General features: G+C 48.6%; 1 protein-coding gene across 1 annotated transcript in view; it reads right to left on the bottom strand.

The window, feature by feature from the left end:
* Positions 1–10,176: 10,176 nt before the first annotated feature.
* Positions 10,177–18,976, bottom strand: part of LOC123017816 — a 213,904-nt gene continuing 205,104 nt past the window's right edge. Inside the window, exons 8-10 of the mRNA XM_044419407.1 lie at positions 16,950–17,762; positions 16,389–16,497; positions 10,177–15,088 (exon numbers count right to left, since the gene is read on the bottom strand). Of these exons, the coding sequence (XP_044275342.1) occupies positions 14,070–15,088; positions 16,389–16,497; positions 16,950–17,762 (1,941 nt within the window). The 3' untranslated portion in view covers positions 10,177–14,069. The remainder of the gene's footprint in view (positions 15,089–16,388; positions 16,498–16,949; positions 17,763–18,976) is intronic.

The following is an 18,976-nucleotide window of genomic DNA, read 5'->3' as shown; positions in this document are numbered from 1 at the left end:
CACTTCAAGGCCCAGCTCTTGCTTCAGATAGCGCTTTATCCTTGTCCTGAACATGACGCAGGCAGCCCTTCAAGCAGAGGACACATTCAAATTAGGAGACACATTTCTGGCAGCCCTTCAAGTAGACAGCTGTCCTCTGCAAAGAGAAGACCTGGTCACTGTGTTGTTGTTTCCTTCCACCCTAGACGATTCCCCATCCTAGGCAATATGGCAGGTCTGGGGAGAAACAGGAGCGGATAAGCTCAATCTGACGTGGCAAAGATCCCTAGACAGTTTTCCCCCTTTCATGTGAACCCCAGAAGATTTTGGCTTCTCCCTCTGCCCTCCTGCCTTTCACCCCTTTCCAGGGTGAAATTAATTGCATTTTTTTTACATCCATCAATTGAAGAGAGTGAAATGAAGAAGATGGATTGGATGGGTGGAAGACCGACATGAATCATGTCTAGGAATAAACAAGATGAACTCCCAAATATTCTCTCTCCATTCCCCACTCCCTGCTTATCCTTTGTCCATTCAGAGTATTCATCCATCCACTTCACATTCCCTGATGGACACCAGCTGCATTTTGTGTTTGAGCAACCAATCTAGACGGGAGCTGGAATCTAGTAGGAATCACACTCGATGATTCTGGAAGACGTCAGAAGCAGCTTTAGCTCGGGGTTTCTTCAGCTTAGGGTGGCCACGTCTTCTCTTTTACAGGGGACAGACCTCTGTCTGAAAGGCTGCCAAGGACCATCTTCTCTTTGAAGGTCTGTTCTGCCCAATTCCAGTTCAAAGGTAAAGAACCATTAAAAGCAGTGCTTGTTCAACATGTAAGCCAGCATGGGCAGCTGTCCTTATTTCTGGGGGTCACGTGATTTGGGGTGGCCACCAACAATAGCTCGGTGTTAGCTAGAGCGGAAGCAGCCAGCTCTACCTCTTGGTCTCCACCAATCCGGGTGAGGCAGTGGCTGTGCTGAACCGGTGCCTGGCCGAGGTAATGGGCTGGATGGGGGCCAACACACTGAAGCTCAATCCAGACAAGATGGAGGTCCTGTTGGTGGGTGGTTCGGACTCTGGGGCGGGGGACCCGGACCTTGTCCTGAATGGGGCTGCACTCCCTCTTAGGGACAAGGTTCGCAGCTTGGGAGTGCTCCTCGACCCGGAGCTGACTTTGGAGGCTCAAGTGTTGGCAGTGGCTTTCCATCAGCTTCGGCTGATCCATCAGCTGCGTCCCTACCTGGAGGACGATTGCCTGGCGACAGTGATGCATGCATTGGTTACTTCCCGATTAGACTTCTGTAACACGCTCTATGTGGGGCTGCCCCTGAAGACGGTCCGGATATTATTATTATTAATATTATTATTATTATTACATTTCTATGCCGCCCCTTGCCGAAGCCTCGGGGCGGCTTACAATACAATAAGATACATTGAAATACAATAGAACATAATAAATTACCAATAAATACAGAAATACAAAAAATACACTGAGATACAATAATATAAAATTAAAATTAACAGTATAAAATAAGTAAATAAAGAATATAGGAGGAGGAAAGAGAAGGAAGAGGAAGTTGCCCTGGCCAGATCATATGTTTTAACAATTAAAATGATGTTTAAATAAAAAGGTCTTTACCTGGCGCCGAAAAACCAGTAACGACGGTGCCAGGCGGACCTCTTTGGGGAGTGAATTCCATAGGTTGGGTGCCACCGCAGAGAAAGCCCTCCTCCGAGTACTTACTCTCCTAATTTCTTAAATAACTGTTAAATTATTTATTACTTTTATTTATTGCCTGGATGTCTCCAATTTTTATATTTTTATATTTTTGTATATTGTTATTTATTTGTTGGAAGCCGCCCCGAGGCTCATGCGAATGGGGCGGCATACAAGCATTCCAGACAAACAAACAAACGAATGCAGGACACAGCAGTAGCTGCGGGCAGCGTCCCAGTCAGCACCAACATTAATATAAATTACGTCATGCTCGCGTAAGTGACCGCTAGTGCAAGGACAGTCGTGCTGCCCAGCACAATCCCCTGGTTTCCCTGGAAAGCCTGTCAGACCAGCGACCTCCCCTGGCGTCGTGCCAAATGCGGTAGCGCAGCATGGTCTCTGAGAGCGTTTGTGTTGCGCTAGATGCCTCCCAGTGGCTCCCTCTTGCGATGGCTGCGTGTGACTTCCTGTGCAGTGTACACAAGTTGCTGGGGAACATGGGCAAGAGGGTCAGCCACTCTGTGAACACTAGCTAGACCTGGCATTGAGAAAAATCACGTTTCACTCGTGTAGGTACCGTGCCAAGTTTCGGACCGAGGGCTTTGGAAGGGGAGCTCTGACTTGGACTTCTATTTCACAAGCCCAAGGAGTGTCCTGAGACGCCTGCGCATCCCCTGGCTCAGGCTGCGCTGGCTGCGAAGTGGGGCGGCCCCTGTGGCAGCACTTTGCCCCTGCCCTTCAGTGCCGGAAGTCAGAGCAACACCCTTTCCTCCCCTTTCCACAATCGCATCTGCTGTATTATAGGTGCAGGTGTACATCCTGACATAAAGCTTTTCATTTAAGTAGAAATAGCCTGCACCTGTCCATCATGGAGAAGCCTGAGGGGCTGACCCACCTGCCTCTTGGTCAGGTGCGATCCAGGTACTGCTAAAAGTGGATGGGCACCCTAGAGGCTCCAGCCTGTGTGCCCTCCTTCTTCAGGCTCCTTATCCTCACCCTTGAGACCAGGCAGCTCCTTGAATAAAGGGCACCTTCAGCCAGAGGACTGTTGCCTGACAGCCCTTCAGATAGAGGACTGTCCTCTGTAAAGAGGGACACATGACCACCAGAGGAGAGTTACCTTTCTATTATGTCTTTTGGACATACGTGTATTTTTAATTTTTGCAGTAAGCTGCCGTGGGAGGGGAGGGTTTCTTGCAAAAAAAGCAGCTTATGCATCTTTCAAGTAAAGAAATCAATAAATACGGGAAGGACAGGAGCAGGTAGCCTGCAAGCCCTCTCTTCTCTAACCACTAGGATCTACTCCTTGCCCATCCAGTAGAGGATTCGTGGCTCCCAAGTCTTGTCCCTCATTCAGCCCGGTAGGAAGGAAAGGGAAGGTCTCCCGTTTGTCTGGTATGTTTGGACAGCGAAGTCTTTATCGCTCAGTATCACTCTAGGAGTCAAGGGGTGAGAGGGAGAGAGAACGTCGCCGGCTTCCAGGCTCAGAGTATCTGTCTCCTCTGTCTGTCTCCATCCCCTACTCAACCCCACTCCACATCTGGGTCGCATCATCTCCTGCACAGCTGCAGAGATTCACGGCTCACATCTGCTTCCAATACTGACATAACATGACTTCACTTGCTGCAGTGTTTGAACTTGTGCCTCGCGCTTGCTGAGTCACACTGGTGGCCAGTGCCCCACCTGGACCCCCCTGCCCCTGCATGGCACGTCAGGATCCGGAGCCGGCGTGAGTGCCGGGTGGTGGCGCCACTGGCGGTGAGCGGAGAGATACGCCTGTCCATCCCCAGATTCTGGGCTCGCTGTAGATCTGAGTGAAATGCGTGATAAACACACAGGGCCCTGTCGGTACGCCTTTTTGATGATATTGGCATTTTTGAGAAATACTTTCGTGGCGCAGAGGATCCAGGGGGAAATCTTGCCAGGTGAATGTGTAAAGAAGGTGCAAGATGCTTTTTAAAAAATCGCAGAGTTATAAACAGACATTGCATGATACCTGCTTCTTTATCAAAGGCTGAAAGATAAGAGCAGCTTTATTGCCACTGTTCAAAGGGCCCACAAAACCAGAACTTGAGGCATGTGCTTGACACAGAGACTGCTCTAAATGGCTTCTGTTTAATGGAATTCAAAACTGTGCTAAAAATCCTACAGTACCGTATATTTTGCAGGGGCTTTCCTGCAATGGCACCTCCATTGCACTGCCTCATGGATTTCCTTTCTCAGACCAATCAAGACCTGCCTTTTCTAGCAAGATTTCCCAATAGCTGCTTGATTTGAATATTGTCACAGCCTTCCCCTGCCTTGTGCCTTCCAGACATGTTAGAACTACAGCACCCAGAATTCCCAGTCAATGGCCCTGTGGGAGGAGAATTCTGGGAATTGCAGTTGACAGAATCCCAGAATTTCAATTGGTGAGGAGGAAATAAAACTTGAGTTCATGGGAAAGATCCATCATTAAGACCATCTGCGGCTTTATTGTTTGGCCCAGGTTTCCTGCGGGTCCGTACTCACGATAATGCATTACCGGGCGGGCAGAGGTGGACTTCTTGCAAGGTTTCAATACAACTGTGGGGTATTTTATACCCTCCCGGTCACGTACACAGGTACAGAGCAATAGAGGACAGAATACAGACATTACAATAAGATTCTGAGGTCGTCACATACAGAACAGATAAAGGAAGATCAGCCAAATCACACAGTGACAATGAGATTACAGTGTTTCTAATTGCAGCGTACTGACATTTCCCTTGAGTAACTTCTAGAAACTTGAACCCATTTCCAGGTCTGCTCAGACATGTAAATTCAGGCTTCTGAGAAACTATTCATGAACTCATAAGCTCACCTAGAGTCAGACCCTGAGTAATGGATCCGCACCATTTTGTTTGGCCAGGGTGCATGGAGCGCTCTGGGCTAGCAAAAGAGAGACTTCCTGGTAAACTGTGAATTCCTACAAGGATTACTTAGCAACATAGTGAAGGTATTTAATGTATATTCCACTGAATGGCCTGTCTACTCTGGCTTACAGCTAAAGGTGAGAGAAAGGAGGGGGGAAGAATGCCATTTTACACAGTGACTTAGCTTGGAAAGCTGGTGCTTTTGAGAAGGGGTGCAGGATTGATTTTATAATGCAAAAGCACACATAAGCAACGTTTTCTGCCAGGATTTATTCAAATTTTCCCAACACAGTCCAAAAGCCTCTGAAGGCCACCAAGTCAGGGAAGGCTGTTCTAGTAGATCACCAGGTACTTTGCAATGATAAGGCTTTCTGGCTCCCAGTTATTTAACAAGAGGAACAATGTGTGTTCCTGTCAAAATTTAGCTGCCAAAATGAAGAAACTTGGGGAAGAGAAAGCTCAGGTTTTTGGTCCCATTGACCAGCCAAGGACAGAAGATAAGGCTCCAGCTAATGGATGGATGACTGAGAGACCTCCAAATACCTATCAGTCTGGTCAATCCAGAGGTTGCAGTGGACTTAGAGTGCTTGGGAGAAACTGAAATATTTACTATTTCAATTTATATTCTGCTACATTAGCCCACATCTGGACTCTCTGAGTGGCCTACAAACAATATGACTGAGCTCCATTCTGGATTAACAGATTTTACCTCTACCTCTTACTTAACTCTACTTGCCCTTATGCTATCTACTCATGAGGACTAGAAACACATTTTTATAAATTAGAACAAAAATCCCAAATGCTGTGAATTTTCAGCCTGGCTTGATAGAGTTGTTGGGAGAAATAAAATGGCATTGGCTCATGTGAGCTGCTGCCCTGAAGATCTTTGGAGGGAGAGGGAGATACAGAGGTCACTTGTAAATCTGTTCCAGTGCTTGCGTGTGTTCTCAGTTCCAGAATTTAAATTCCTTCCAAACTAACAGCCGAAACAGTTTGTGTTCCTTAGTGTCAGGTTTTAGCTTGTGCAGTCCACATCAATTACATCGTAACTGTGAAAGATAGCAAGCTTGTTTATGGAAAATGTAGGGCTGTTCTTGATTTGTGTGCTCCACAGATTCACGTCTGTGGTCATTCTCCTTTTCTTCCCTTGCGGTTTCAGCTCAAAGTCTTTTTGACTAAAGTCCGGGTGGGCTGAAGGCAGATCTAGAGCGAAAGGTAGATTAGAAGCACAGTGCTGAAATGAGGCCAGCTTAGGGTGACCAGGAGTGGATTTTTTTGTCCAGAGGGTTAGTTCTCATTGGGCTGACCCAAGGGCCAAATGCCATTTTGGAGTTCTCCGGGGCTCCATCCAGCAGTGGATGGAACCAAAGGCAAAGGGGAAGGATGGAAATACCAAAAATGCCAGCATATTTTAGCCTGAAGCGCCGACTGCCGGTAACTAGGCGTTAGGAGAGGAATTACAGCCTTTGAGGAGGGCAGGACCTGAACAAGGGACCATGGCACAGAGTCTGACTCCGTGGCTCGATGTGTGATGTGGGGGGGGGGGGCAGAGCCTCTTCCAGCCCAAGGGCCAAGTGCCATTTCAGAGAAATTTTCGAGGGTCGCAGCCCAGTGACAGTTGGTCCCAGGGACAAAGCAGAGGGGCACCAAAAGACAGAACTATCAACATAATGTGGCTTTAAAGCGCTTACTGGCAGTAGCTAAACATTAGGGAAGGTTTCAAGCCTTTTGGAATGGGCTCGTTAAGGGAAGGTCCATGGGGCCAGGTGGATCTGGCCCATCTGCAGGAGCCAGACAGCCGGAGCAAAGGGGCTATATTTATTATTATTATTATTATTATTATTATTATTATTATTATTATTATTATTACATTTCTATGCCGAAAGCTCAGAGGCCTATTACATTTCTATGCCGAAGCTCAGAGGCCTAAAGTTTCCCACCCTTGAAGAAAATGGACAGCTACAAAATGTGGTGGTGGTCAGTGCTTAGACAGCTTTGAGAGGAGGCGGTACCATGCGTGGGAATGTGGAATCCCTCAGAACTTTTGACCTACAACTCCCATCAAACCTAGTCTATAGCGGTAACTCCATGATCTACCAAATTATGCAACTGAGAATCTACTGCATACCTAAAGGCCACTATCCACTTGGGCACCAATGAGAGCATAAACTTATGCTGCACTAACCCAGGCTCAAAGGCAGACACCCCAAATCTTACGTTTTCCATGGGTCATGTTGGTGAGCCAATACGGAAAATTCTGCCCTAGTCTCGAGAGCAGAAAGGTATCTCGGACTTCCGCTTCTGAGACGCCTTTGCACATACGGCCAATAGGCAGGAGTGCGGAGAGGCGAGATCCAAGTATCTAGCTATTTCTGCCCACCCCAGCCCTAGAAATGTGCTGCCAGCCAGAGTGGCCGTTGCTATTCTGTATGCCACGGGATGAAGAAAAAGGACTTCTCTGTGCAAGACATTTATCGTCCACTCATTCCTTTACAGGTTCTTTAGAACACATTGTGATCCTCCAGGTTTGTGTCTGTTTTTTTCCAAGCATTTTATTTTAGAAAGTGGAAAATGAGCTATTGCATGACCGGTGTATGTGCGCTATTCCATTGTAGGACAGCTCCACCCAGAGGCTGTGAGCTTCTCTACATTTATTGTACTCTTACGATTCTTCAGTGGTTTGTGGGTACTTAGCAATATATCGTCATCCACCCTCAGGGTTTCTCCCGTGCTTTCTGAGCATTTCCAGGGCTTTTTGTTAGAACAAGTATAAAGAGTTGTTTAAAAGAAAATGCTATGAAAGGATCATACATGCATGCAATACTACTGTGCTGCAGTGCCACCTTGTGGTTGTGTGATGGAACAGATAAAAAGGCAAAGAATGAAAAACCTATAAGGGAAAAATATGGAAACGAGCCGATCTTAATCCACAAAGACTCTGGACACAGAATTCTGCCTCAGAGGGGCTAAAAGACTCATGCAGTAAAGCCCTGCGTAGCACAAAAGCAGGACTGGAATGGTTCTGCTTGTGGTGCTAGGATCTCAATGCTGAAACGAGAGCAAAAGCAGAAGGAAATACTGTGATTAATGGCATGCTAAATGATAATTTACTGTGGAATTGTGGTGCCTCGACATGGTTAGCCCCCAACTTTGGTCAGCCCCCATTAGTATGCCAAAGGTAAGGTTTGCTGGAAGCTGTAATAGACTGCAAGTACCCCCTTCCTCCTCCCCTCCAATCTCTGTGGAAAATAGGATGCAGGGTGAGGCAGGAATTTAAGAACCATGCTGGATCAGACCCAAGCCTACAAGCAAGAGATGTGCGCCAGCACCCCACCTGTTCGTGTTCCCCAGGATCCGATATTCGGAGACATGCTGCACAGAACCACCTCTATGCCCTGTTCCCCTGGACCTGTCATATCGCCACTGTGCCCACGGTTCCTCATGTCAGGCTCTGGATTTTCCCTATAGCTACTGTGATGCAACGTAAATCAGTCTCGAACTGAATCTTAACTTCAAATGGGTTCCTTTGTCAAATCCACAAGTTTACCTGGAATAAACCCTGCTTGGAACTAACTTCCTGCTGCCATCTTGTGACCAAGCTTGGTATGGCCGCACATTCATATTTAGCCTATATATTTTCAAAGAGCTTTGGACATAATCCATCATAGGCTTCTGCACAAAGGCTGGAGTCACGGGATTAAAAAGGTATAGTAAATGATTAAATAACAGTAAGCAGATAGTAGGAATAAACAGATGCTTCTAATAATGGATGCAATCAGTGAGACCTGTGGAGATCTGCACTGGACCAGAGTTTTTAAATTGTGCATAAACATCTGGAATCAGGAGTGAAGTGGCCAAATTTCTGATGACACCAAATTATTTAGAGAGGTAAAAATGAAAAGTGATTGTGAAGAATTCCAAGTGAATCTCTCCAAACGCGGGAGAGCGTTAAAATGCCAAATGCAGTTCAATGTAAGCATGTGTGAAATGATGCACATTTGGGGGGGAAATTCTTCCTATTCTGTATTTACTGGAGGGGTCTGAGTTATCATTAACCAACCTTTGGTGCATAACTCAATCAAAAAGTCAGTGAGCTGCTTTCATGATTAAAAGCTAATTCCATCTTGGGGATCATTAGGGAAGAAATAACAATGTCCATATCATACAAGAGTTAGGAAAGGTACAGAAAAAGCCAAGCAAAATTACCCAGGATCTAGAAGTCCCCTGTGATGAAAGGTTACAACAGCTGGCACCGTTAAGCAAAAAAGGAAATTCTTTATAATTATGCATAGCATACAGAAAGTAAATAGAAAGGTGGGTTTCTGAATCTAATCTCCATTTCTGAAAGCACAAAGCTTGGCTGTACCTCTGAAATGCCTCTTGCCTTGAGCAGAGGTGCAGAGAAACATGGTCAGTTGTAAGATAGGAAAGTCAGTCAGTTAAGGCAAATTTGTAAATAGGAACTTATGAACAGGACCTGTTCACACGCAGAGAACTTCTGAAATCAAGGGCTCCACAGCTTTAGGGCCACAAGTTCCCTACACCAGGCTTAATGGCACGCCTCACTAAATGTGCCCCGAACACCTCATTGCCACCAGAAAACGGCAGCAGTTTAACCCCTCTGGCCTTCCTTATAATTCCCAGTGGAACCTCCTCCTGTCTCCTATCACAGGCCCCATCTTTCAGCACCGGTGTGACATAGTGGTTAGAGTTTCAGCCTGGGCCTTGTGACATTCTGGCTCTCGCCTCCACTCACTGGGTGCCTTTGAGTCAGTAATGGACTCTCAGCATGAAGTAACCTCGCAGAGGACTTGTGAGTATCAATGGAGTAGGTGGCCACCCTATCAGCCACCTTGGGCTCTTGGGAAGAAGAGAGACAGGATATATAGAATAAATGAATACACCTTTGCCCAAGGGCAGATCTTTGGCCAAGTGTGTTAGCCATCAAGACAAAAGGCAGTAGCTGCGCTGGAAGGACCCCGTCCTTTAATGGAGAGCAAAGCAGCCTTCCCCAGCCTGGTGCCCTCCAGATGCTCTGGGCTACGGCAGCCACCGCCCTTGACCACTGGGCTTGCTGGCTGGAGCCGATGGGAGCTAAAGGTCAAGACATCTCGACTGTACCAGGTTAGAAGTGCTGAGCTAGGGCTGAATTGGGGAGCTCCGGGTTCAAACCCCCACCCAGCCAGTGTAGAGATGACAAGATGGTCTTCACCTTCACCTACTTCATGGGATAAAATGAGGTCAGGCAGAACCATTTGGGGCAATTCAGGGCTATGCACAGGAGAGGCAAAACCCCACTGAGCCCATTATTACAGGGAGATCATTCATACACAACTTGATGTGCATTCTGCAATTTAGCATTCTGTGGGGCTTGGCCTCCACTCATTGATAGGAGGGGGAAGACAAGGTTCTAGGCTCAAAGGCATGTGAACTATTATTCCAGCCGAACTCCCACCACTCGGAGGGGGGAACTGAGCAGGGGATCAAGCAGTTAATTAAAAAGTCAGTACCTCCCGCGGTGCATCTCCACCTTGCCAAGACAAACAGAAACAGTTCTACAAAACAGGCAAACATACACAGGCTTGCTGAATTCAAAAAGTTTATATATACAATTCCCCAAATCCAGCTCTTCTTAATGCAGATTCTTTCCCAAAGCACATAAGTACACACAAATTCTGGTCTTTGCCCAGGAGCTGTCACTACTAAGCCCAGAACTGTGGGAGAATAAACCTCCCCCTCCCGTCCACAGCAGAAAAGATTCTTTGGAAGAGCCACATTTCAGTCGCTTGTGCTGCCAAGGCCACGCTCCGCTGCTCCTTCTTGCTAGTGGAACTATGGCTCCCCTTCCACAGACGCGGTTCCCAGGCACCCTCCGCTCTCCCCCACCATTCTGCATCTGACTCATGCACAACGGCATTACCTCCATGCTTGGCTACTAATGCAGTGCGTTTTTAACATACCAAGGGCTGTACATGAGATATACAAGAATGATGCAGAACCTCAGACCTTGGCACCAAAGCCGACAGCCGCGCTCTCTTCCCCAGGCCCCATCCCTCTTCCCCAGCCAGGGATCAGCGAGTGATTTCCCAGCTTTTGTGCAGTTTGTGCCCCCTTCAAAAGGGCTGAAAGCTCTGGCAGTAAGAGCTTTAAGCGAACAGGTGCTGGTATTTTGGTCCTGCCCCTTTTTGCTTCAGGCCCTGCTGGAAGGGTATCACTAAAGTGGAACTGGACCTCCAGCCAGAAAGAAACTCTGCACCCCAACATGTAGGGTAGTTTGGAGTAGTCAAACCCACAGTTCTGTTGTGGGATCTTGATTTCACCTCATCCCCAAAGGTACCTTTCAACTGGAAATATCTGTGAAGTCAGAATTACTTGCTTAATATAGAAACAGAGTGAGTCAGAAGGGGCCTCCTGGGCCATCTAGTCTGACCCCCGGCTCTAGCTGGCTCCGCTCACAACATGCCTACCATGTGCATGGCTAGCCTGTCCTTGAGCTTATCCTTAAGCATTGGTCCAGCCTCAGAAAATATAAATACACGTGTGGGAGAATTTCTGTAATTAGCAGAAAAGAAGTAACAGCAAGTACAACTGCTTCATTCAATTCCTTCCCACCACCACACCTCAGCCTGTGCTAGCAGCTGCATGGCCTGTTGATGCCAGGCATTTAAAGTTTCACCATGTAAATATGAAATCCAGTCTGTGCAGTTGTGCGCAGCTCTGCAGATGTACAGATGACAAAACAATCAGGACATACTATTGTGCACAGCTGTGCAGCTACACACTTGAAAAAGGACAAGGAGCAAATTCACACATATGCACACAAAAACCCAATGATCCAAAAAGCAAAATTGGGTGCACAGGAAAACAGTGGCCTAAAAGTCACCAAAGGAGAGGCAGTCAAGATCACGGACGGCAAAGGACGGGGAATGGTGGAAACTGATACCAAAGTGAAAGATGAGGCAGAAGGTTCCTTGAGCTTGCAGGGCAATGTTGCAGGAATGGGAAGGTGGGGAAGATCAAAATCAGGTGAGAAAATAACAGGTCGGAGAGTTGGGAATTCCAGAATGCAACGGGGTGTCCTGACAACTCTGCTACACATGAAATCTGAGTGTGCAAGACATCAAGATTAAGGAGACATGCTACTGTGCATCTCTCCCAGGAAGTTGTACTCAGTCAGATGATGCATCCATCTAACTCAGTATTGTCAACACAAACTGGCAGCAGCTCTTTGTGGTTTCATGTAGCAGCTTTCCCAGCACTACCTAAAGATACTGGGGATCAAACGTGGGGCCTTCTGTTCTCAAAGCAGGTCTGCTAACACTTAAGCTCCAGCCCATCCCTCTCCCGTCGTCTAGAGTTAACTTCTTTAACTATGACAGGCCTTGCGGCTCAAGTCTAAGAATCCCAGCAATGGAGGGACAGGGGATCTCTCTGTTCTACAGCAGGAATGGGCAGAAGATATGAATATACTAGCAGGTTGTGGGGTAATTTGTAGTAGAGCAATAAAGATTTCTGACTCCCCAATCTTTAATTCTAGCAGCAACAAAATGACAGAATTTTAGCACCTCCACCCCAAATTATACCTTGGGATCACCCAGGTTGACTTTTTGTGTAGTGAACTGTAAGCTCTATTTAAGAACAGGACAGAACTCTTTTTTTCTTGAGGCTCGTCAGGGGATCTCGGGGTTCTACTGAAAAAATCAAGTGAATCCTGCAAGGCTGAGGTTGGCCCAGCCCTCCCTCAGACCATTTGCTGATATTGCCACAAGAGTTTCCCACACAGATGAAATATTTTGTTCTGCCCCGAGAAGTGAAACAGCGGAGAATTGCTTACAAAGGAGGGAGAAAAGCTGATACAGGGCCAGTTTTGAGACGTGGATTAAATCTGCTCCAGTTCCCCAGCCCGAGAATCTTCCCCACCTCTTCATTTTTTCAGTCCCATTCTAAGGCCAGTTCCATCAAATCCAAGAATGAAGAACCATCCCTTTGAGGTTTTCTAGAAGGCCATGTTCCCTTATCCACAATCATCAATTGTTTGGTGGTTTCCTGGCACTTGTGCAGTTTTTTCCCCTTTCTGAAAAGTAGAAATACCCCCTTTTTAAGGCCTAGTTACCGGCACGCAGAACTTCTAGCCACAAGATTTAGCTATTTTGGGCCCTGCTCTCTTTGTCTTCAGCCCTGCCCACCATGGGAATGTGGCCTCCAAGATCTTCTCTGAACACTCGGGGGGGGGGGGGGAGAATACTCTTGATCCACAGCCAGAACCCACAGAGGTCCACCAGATACCTCCTGGGAAGCTTGCTTGCAGGAAAGAAGTGCCACAGTTGGCTGTCACTTTTATCCGTAGCAACTAATATACAGAGGAACAGTGCCTCTCAACCTGTCATTGCTGATCTTGTCTGTTCGGTTTCTAGGGACAAGATTTGGGCTGTGTCTGTGCAGTGGGCTATTCTGCACACTGATTGCACTTCAGAATGTTCAGAACATACGTATTTTCTTCGTAATCTCTACAAACAGTGATCTAAGGTAGGCCAGGATTATTGCCCTCCTGCTGCTGCGGAGCGAACGGGCAGCCCTGGAGGGAACAGTGATTCGCCAATCCAGAAGGCACCTAGTGAGTTTTATGATGGACTTGACATGTGAGCTTGAGGCTCAGAGTGAAGGATCACAACTCAGTTCTTAAGTGCCAGGCTGGCTATACAGGACACAATTCTATGCCTGTTTAGACAAAAGAAGCCCTTAAAAGGGATGGTTTTCTGTCTTGCACACATATAAGGTGATTCAGAGCAATCTGAAACTTGAAAGCAAACCAACTGCTCATTTTCCCCCACTGCCTGATTTACTTAAGGTCCACCCTGATGCAGAATTCTAGAAAACTTGAAAGTCTGTGTGCTATTTTATGACATTATCGGTTGCCTGACTGTGGATTTTGGAGGATTTCTTTCCTTACGGGACCCATACAGCTACACTTTGCTTTTTGATGATCTGTCTATCATCCAGCTTTCCACTTCCCATGGAGTTCAATGAGAAGTTTCCTGAGCAGCTCAGCTTTACCTACCTGGTACTCAGAGGTATACTATGTCTGAACCTGGAGGTTCTATTTAACTACTGAATGGCTAAATAGCAGCCCAAGCAGATTTTATGAGAAGGAGCCATTTTGGTGTTTTGGGGAGGCTGCCTAAGACAAGCTTTGGAGGACCTCTGTTTTGCACTAGAATTTATTCTGCTCCTAAAACTAATTGAAAATATAAGCCTGAAATCTCACTTCCATCCCTCTGACTACCCTATTTTTTCTCCCTACCTCTATTTTCCAAACCACCAGACTAATCCTATATCCTTCCCTATTTCTCACTTCCTGCCTGCACTGCGCAGGCCTGCAAATCCCAACTTCTTAGGGACTAGCACCCTTTCTGTAAGTATCACAGCAGACCTCTCTATATGACCAGAACAGGCTACATAAGGAACAGAAGAGGCATCAGTCACAGAGGCGATACCCTTCCTGAGACATTGCTGGGACCCTGCTGTGCTTCAAAAGAATTTCCCAGGCTGTGACTCCCAGTCGAATGTATTCTCTGATGTGTAGTCAGGGTAGAGTGGGAATTGAAGCTCCGCCCACATTCGTTGCAGATGTATGGGGTATACCCTGAGTGCGTTCTCATGTGTCTCGTGAGCTTTGAGCTGGATATGAACCTTTTTCCACACTCAGTGCAGCCATATGGCCTCTCTCCTGTGTGGACTCTCTGATGTGTGTTGCGGGTTGACAAGTGGCTGAAGCTCTTCCCACACACATTGCAGAGGTAAGGCTTCTCCCCCGTATGGATTCTCTGGTGTTTGCTGAGGTTGGAGCTGTAACTAAAGCTCTTCCCACACTCAGGACAGCTGTATGGCTTCTCACCAGTGTGGACTCTCAGGTGCTTTGTAAGGTCCGAATTCTGTTGGAAACATTTCCCACAGTCTGGGCAACCATATCCAAATGGCATCTCTTCCATGTGGATCCTCTGGTGAGTGATGAGACCCCGGTGCTGGCTGAAGCAGGCCCCACACTCTGAACAAACATAGGGCATCTCTCCAGTGTGAGTCCTCTGGTGGATAAGAAGGTTGGAGCGCTGCGCAAAGCATTTCCCACACTCTGGACACTGGTGTGGCTTCTCCCCTGAGTGAATTCTCTGGTGCTTGAGAAGGTTCGAGCTCTGACGGAAGCATTTCCCACACTGAGGACACGGGTAAGGCTTTTCTCCAGTATGGATTCTCCGGTGAATAGTGAGGCTTGAGCGTTGCGTAAAGTGCTTCCCGCAGTCGGGGCACTGATGGGGACTCTCTGCTGTGTGGACTCTCTGGTGTTTAACAAGACCTTGGTTCTGGTGGAAAAGCTTTCTGCTGTCAGGACTCTGGAAGTTCCTTTGTGCTGCCTGCAGTCTGCTGCTAGGACCCTTCAGCCCATTTTCAGCGCTTCCGTTAGCCTTCTTCTCCATACCAGCACCACTAGAACTGACTGAGTCTGAAAAGGAAAGAGAAAAGAGATCTTACGTTTCCCAATGAAATTTATTTCCAAAGATGCCAAGCAGAGAGGAAATCTGACAAGAGCCAAGAGGCTTTTCAAAGGGCAGAACAAACAGGGCTGAGAAACATCTCCCACCTAACTTCCAGTAAAATGGTTGAACTGTTTCTAAGCTGCACCACTCCGGAAGAGATGGCGCATCCCATAAACCAGAGACAGGGAACTGTGAGGCTTCACCACCAATCCTGCACACCTCTTCTGTTCTCACCTCTTATCACTGACTGGAGAGAAGACTGCATTTAAGTGCAGCCAGCTTTTAAATACCCCGCAAAGCAGCAAAGGGATTTGCAGGCAGAAGAGCTGCCTGTTTGTCGGCAGACATGGTTTTTGGGGTGCTTTTTGAAAGTGCATGCTCCTAGGCTCGGCCAGCGTGCCTTTGGCTCTGCCCTCAGATAGAATGTGGCCCTGAGACCTTTCAATTTGACTCTTGTGCTAAAAAAGGTTCCCCGTGCCTACCACATCCCTGCACTCAACTCAGCTCTCCAAGTGCCATTCCAAGGCAGACCTATCCATTCATCAAAGGCAGGCATAAGCAGGCTTGGGGGAACCCCAATGTTTGCAGGAGTCCCCCCTTTTTTAAATAAAGGGGAGAAATTGCCTCAAAATGGTCCCAAGAGAATTGAGCATGGAGTGTGGAAAGACCGGAGAAGTGTGTGCGGAACGGAGCGTGGCACCCTGGAAAGGAGCCCCACTGTCCGATGTCCGGCACAGGACTGTTCTGTTCAAGACCCCACGTGTAGGGGTCTTGTTTCCACCGGGGCAGGTGGGGGTGAGAACTGGGCCCCCCTGCATGTAGTAAGCTAGCATTGCAGGGTGAAGGCTGTTCCTTGAAGGCAGTATTTGTGCCTCACATTGGCCTGGATGCAGGAGGTCCCCACTCGCAGTGGCATAACCCAAACCAGAAAACTCCACGCTGCCTCCTGTCTGAGAGTCCCTCAGATATGTGAAGACCAGCATCCTGCATCCCTGCAATCGTTTCTTCTGCGCCCATCTCTCTGGATTGCTTTTGTCCCCTTTGGGTGGGTGTGCCTGTGCCAACACCCCGGCTTCCCCAGGCATACTGGCACCTCCCTCTTGTTTCTCAGCGGCCATGTTTGGCTGCACCCTGTCAGGAGACTTTCCTACCAGAGGGCTCTTTAAGAACCACAAATATCAAGCCTCTGGGAGAGAGGACGCCCTGGCGGAAACCCCTTTACGGAACCCCAAAGGACCCTGAGCCCCTGGGGCAGTGAGCGCTTACCCAATGCTCGGGCACCTTCTTGCTTCACCTCTCTGCACGTCTGCTGCAGCCCGGCGCCTACGGACGAGTGCTTTGTCTCAGGCCTGCTCACAACCTGGGCTTCCCGTGTCTGGAAAGGCAACCAAACAGATGCATGCATGACGCCGCCTCCCACTGGTCTGTTGGGCAAAGCCAGCACTGGGAGCAGGTCCAGCCAGGCAATTGCCAAGGGCCCATACACCAGCTCTGGCCCGCTGGCCAGGATACTGCCTATACCCTGTGCCATTCGCTCTCCACAGTCTGAGGCAGAATGCTTGCCCATCCCCTGAAGCTCCAGAAATCCACCCCGCCGGGGCTTCTGAAATTTCAGCACCTGTTGCCCCAAACACTCATGCACCTTCTCATGATCCTAAGGCCTAGGAACAAGCTCTCCAAATGAAAAGGAGAAGCAAAAGATTCTCGGGAATGCTGCCTCTTCTCTCCTTCTTCGCCCTTCTGCAAGCTTGGGTTTGGCTGAACTGCACACGCCAGCTGTGGCAGAGCTCTTGCTGCCAACCCTCACCCAAGACTAGAGGGACTCACCTGCTTCTCCCTCCTTTCGGCCTCTCGCCGCCGCCGCAGGAATGCCTCTGCCAGAGGCACTGCTTGGGCACACGTCTCTGGGCCATGCTCCCTTACCCAGCTCTGGATTTCCTGGGGCAGGAGGCTCAGGAACTGCTCCAAGACCAGGAGGTCCAAAATCTGCTCCTTCGTGTGCTTCTCCGGCTTCAGCCACCCCCGGCAGAGCTCCCGCAGTTGGCTGCACACCTCCCGGGGGCCCCTGGCCTCGTGGTAGCGGAACTGCCGGAAGCGCTGGCGCTGCGCCTCTGTCCGGATGGCGTCCACCTTCAAGATGGCCGCCTTGACTTTGGCATACTCCCCTCTGTCTTGGAGGCTGAGGCTGCTGTAGGCTTCCTTGGCCTCTTTGCTCAAGACTGGCAGCAGACGAGCCAACCATTCCCGCCTGGGCAGCTGGGAGGTCCCGGCCAGCCGCTCAAAGGAGGCAAAGAAGGCCTTGTTATCCCCCCACGGCGCACCCTCCTCTGTCAGCTGTGGGCTTCCCCACCCCAAATGCGAGGACTGCATGGCCAGAAGGAACTCCTGCCACTGCGCTTCCCAGTGCTCCGGCAGCTCCTCCTCCGGTTCCTCTTTCACCTGCAGCGGCGCAGCCCAGTTGAGGAACTCTCGGATGGTTCCAACCTGAATGAGGCGGGGCAATTTCCCGGCTTTTTCTGCTCCCTCAGCAGGTTTGTGGCCCACTGGGTCATGGTCCTCCATTTTGACAGCCGGATGCTCTGAGGCAACCTGGGTCTGGGAGCCTTCAGCTTCTTTAGATCTTTGCTCTGCAGCCATTTCCTCTCAGAGGGGTGCAACAGGCCCGTGTGTGGCAGAGTCCCCGGTGTTTAAGTCAGGCCCTCACTGGAAACTGGTCTGACTGTCCAGGACAGGTCTTCTCCCTCTCTAATACGGACAACAGAAGAGGCTCTTTTCCATTGGATTTTATTCAGGATAGGCCTGGAGTGGGATTTTAAACAAGCAGCTGGGCACACAACATCCTTAAACCTCAAGGACAGGTTCTTTCTGGGGGAAAGAAAGAGACAGAATGTGAGGAGGACAACAGATGATGGCCTTCACCCAAAACAGATGCAAGAAATGAATAAATACCTTCTTTGAGGAATTATGTGATCTCTGGATCATGCCAATAAGGGAGTCAGCATCTGAGAAGAATGTTAAATAGACCAAGCCACAGGCCGTGAAAAGAACTTACAAGACTTAATCCGGAGAGAACAAGATGTCTAAGATAAACGGCTCTTAGCCGATCGAAAGATTGCTTGGGAGTCCTCCACTGAGCAGGGAGTCGGCCCCACCGGCCCTCTGGCCCCTTCCAACTCTACTCTTCTATGATTCTCAAAGCCAACCACAAAACTGTATTCTATTAACCAGTCACAGCCCACGAAATGGGTCTGGGAGCAGACTGCCGAATGGGACTGGGTCGTCATCAACAGCAAACAGGAAAGAAAGGCAGCTCTTGGAGTGGCTACATTTTCAACTTATTGTGTTATAGCAAGTGGCTATTTACCCATCTAATGCTGTAATGCTCGTCTTTTTGTTGTCAATAAGATGTGGGAATCTGTTTGCATTGACCTTGCATTAACTCTGAAGAGGCAATTCAAAAGAACATGTGTGTCTTTAAGGAACTTGCCATCACAAGATTTATCCAAATTATTACCTCCTCCCAAAAGAAGAGACATGGCTAGGTTAGAATCGGTCCAGCGCAGGGACACAAGAGTGGGAGCCAGGATGGGAGCGGTGACAGGTGAGGCGAGACTGAGGGAACTGGGTCTTTTCAGCCTGAAGAAGAGGAGACTCTGAGGGGATCTTCTAGCAACTTCTAGGTATGTGAGGGGATGTCATGTGGAGGAGGGCTGGGACCTGTTCTCCCCTGAAGTGGAGGGCAAGACACATTCCAGTGGGGCAAAGCCCAAGGAGCCAGGCTTCAGGTTGGATGTCAGGAAGTACTTCTTGACAGTTAGGACCCCTAGAATATGGAACGGGCTCCCATGGGAGGT

Source organism: Varanus komodoensis, unplaced genomic scaffold (genome assembly GCF_004798865.1).
Source record: "Varanus komodoensis strain SLA01 unplaced genomic scaffold, ASM479886v1 scaffold102, whole genome shotgun sequence".
Classification (NCBI taxonomy): domain Eukaryota; kingdom Metazoa; phylum Chordata; class Lepidosauria; order Squamata; family Varanidae; genus Varanus; species Varanus komodoensis.
Note: the sequence above shows the minus strand (reverse complement) of the source record. Positions and strands in the feature narration are given on the sequence as shown.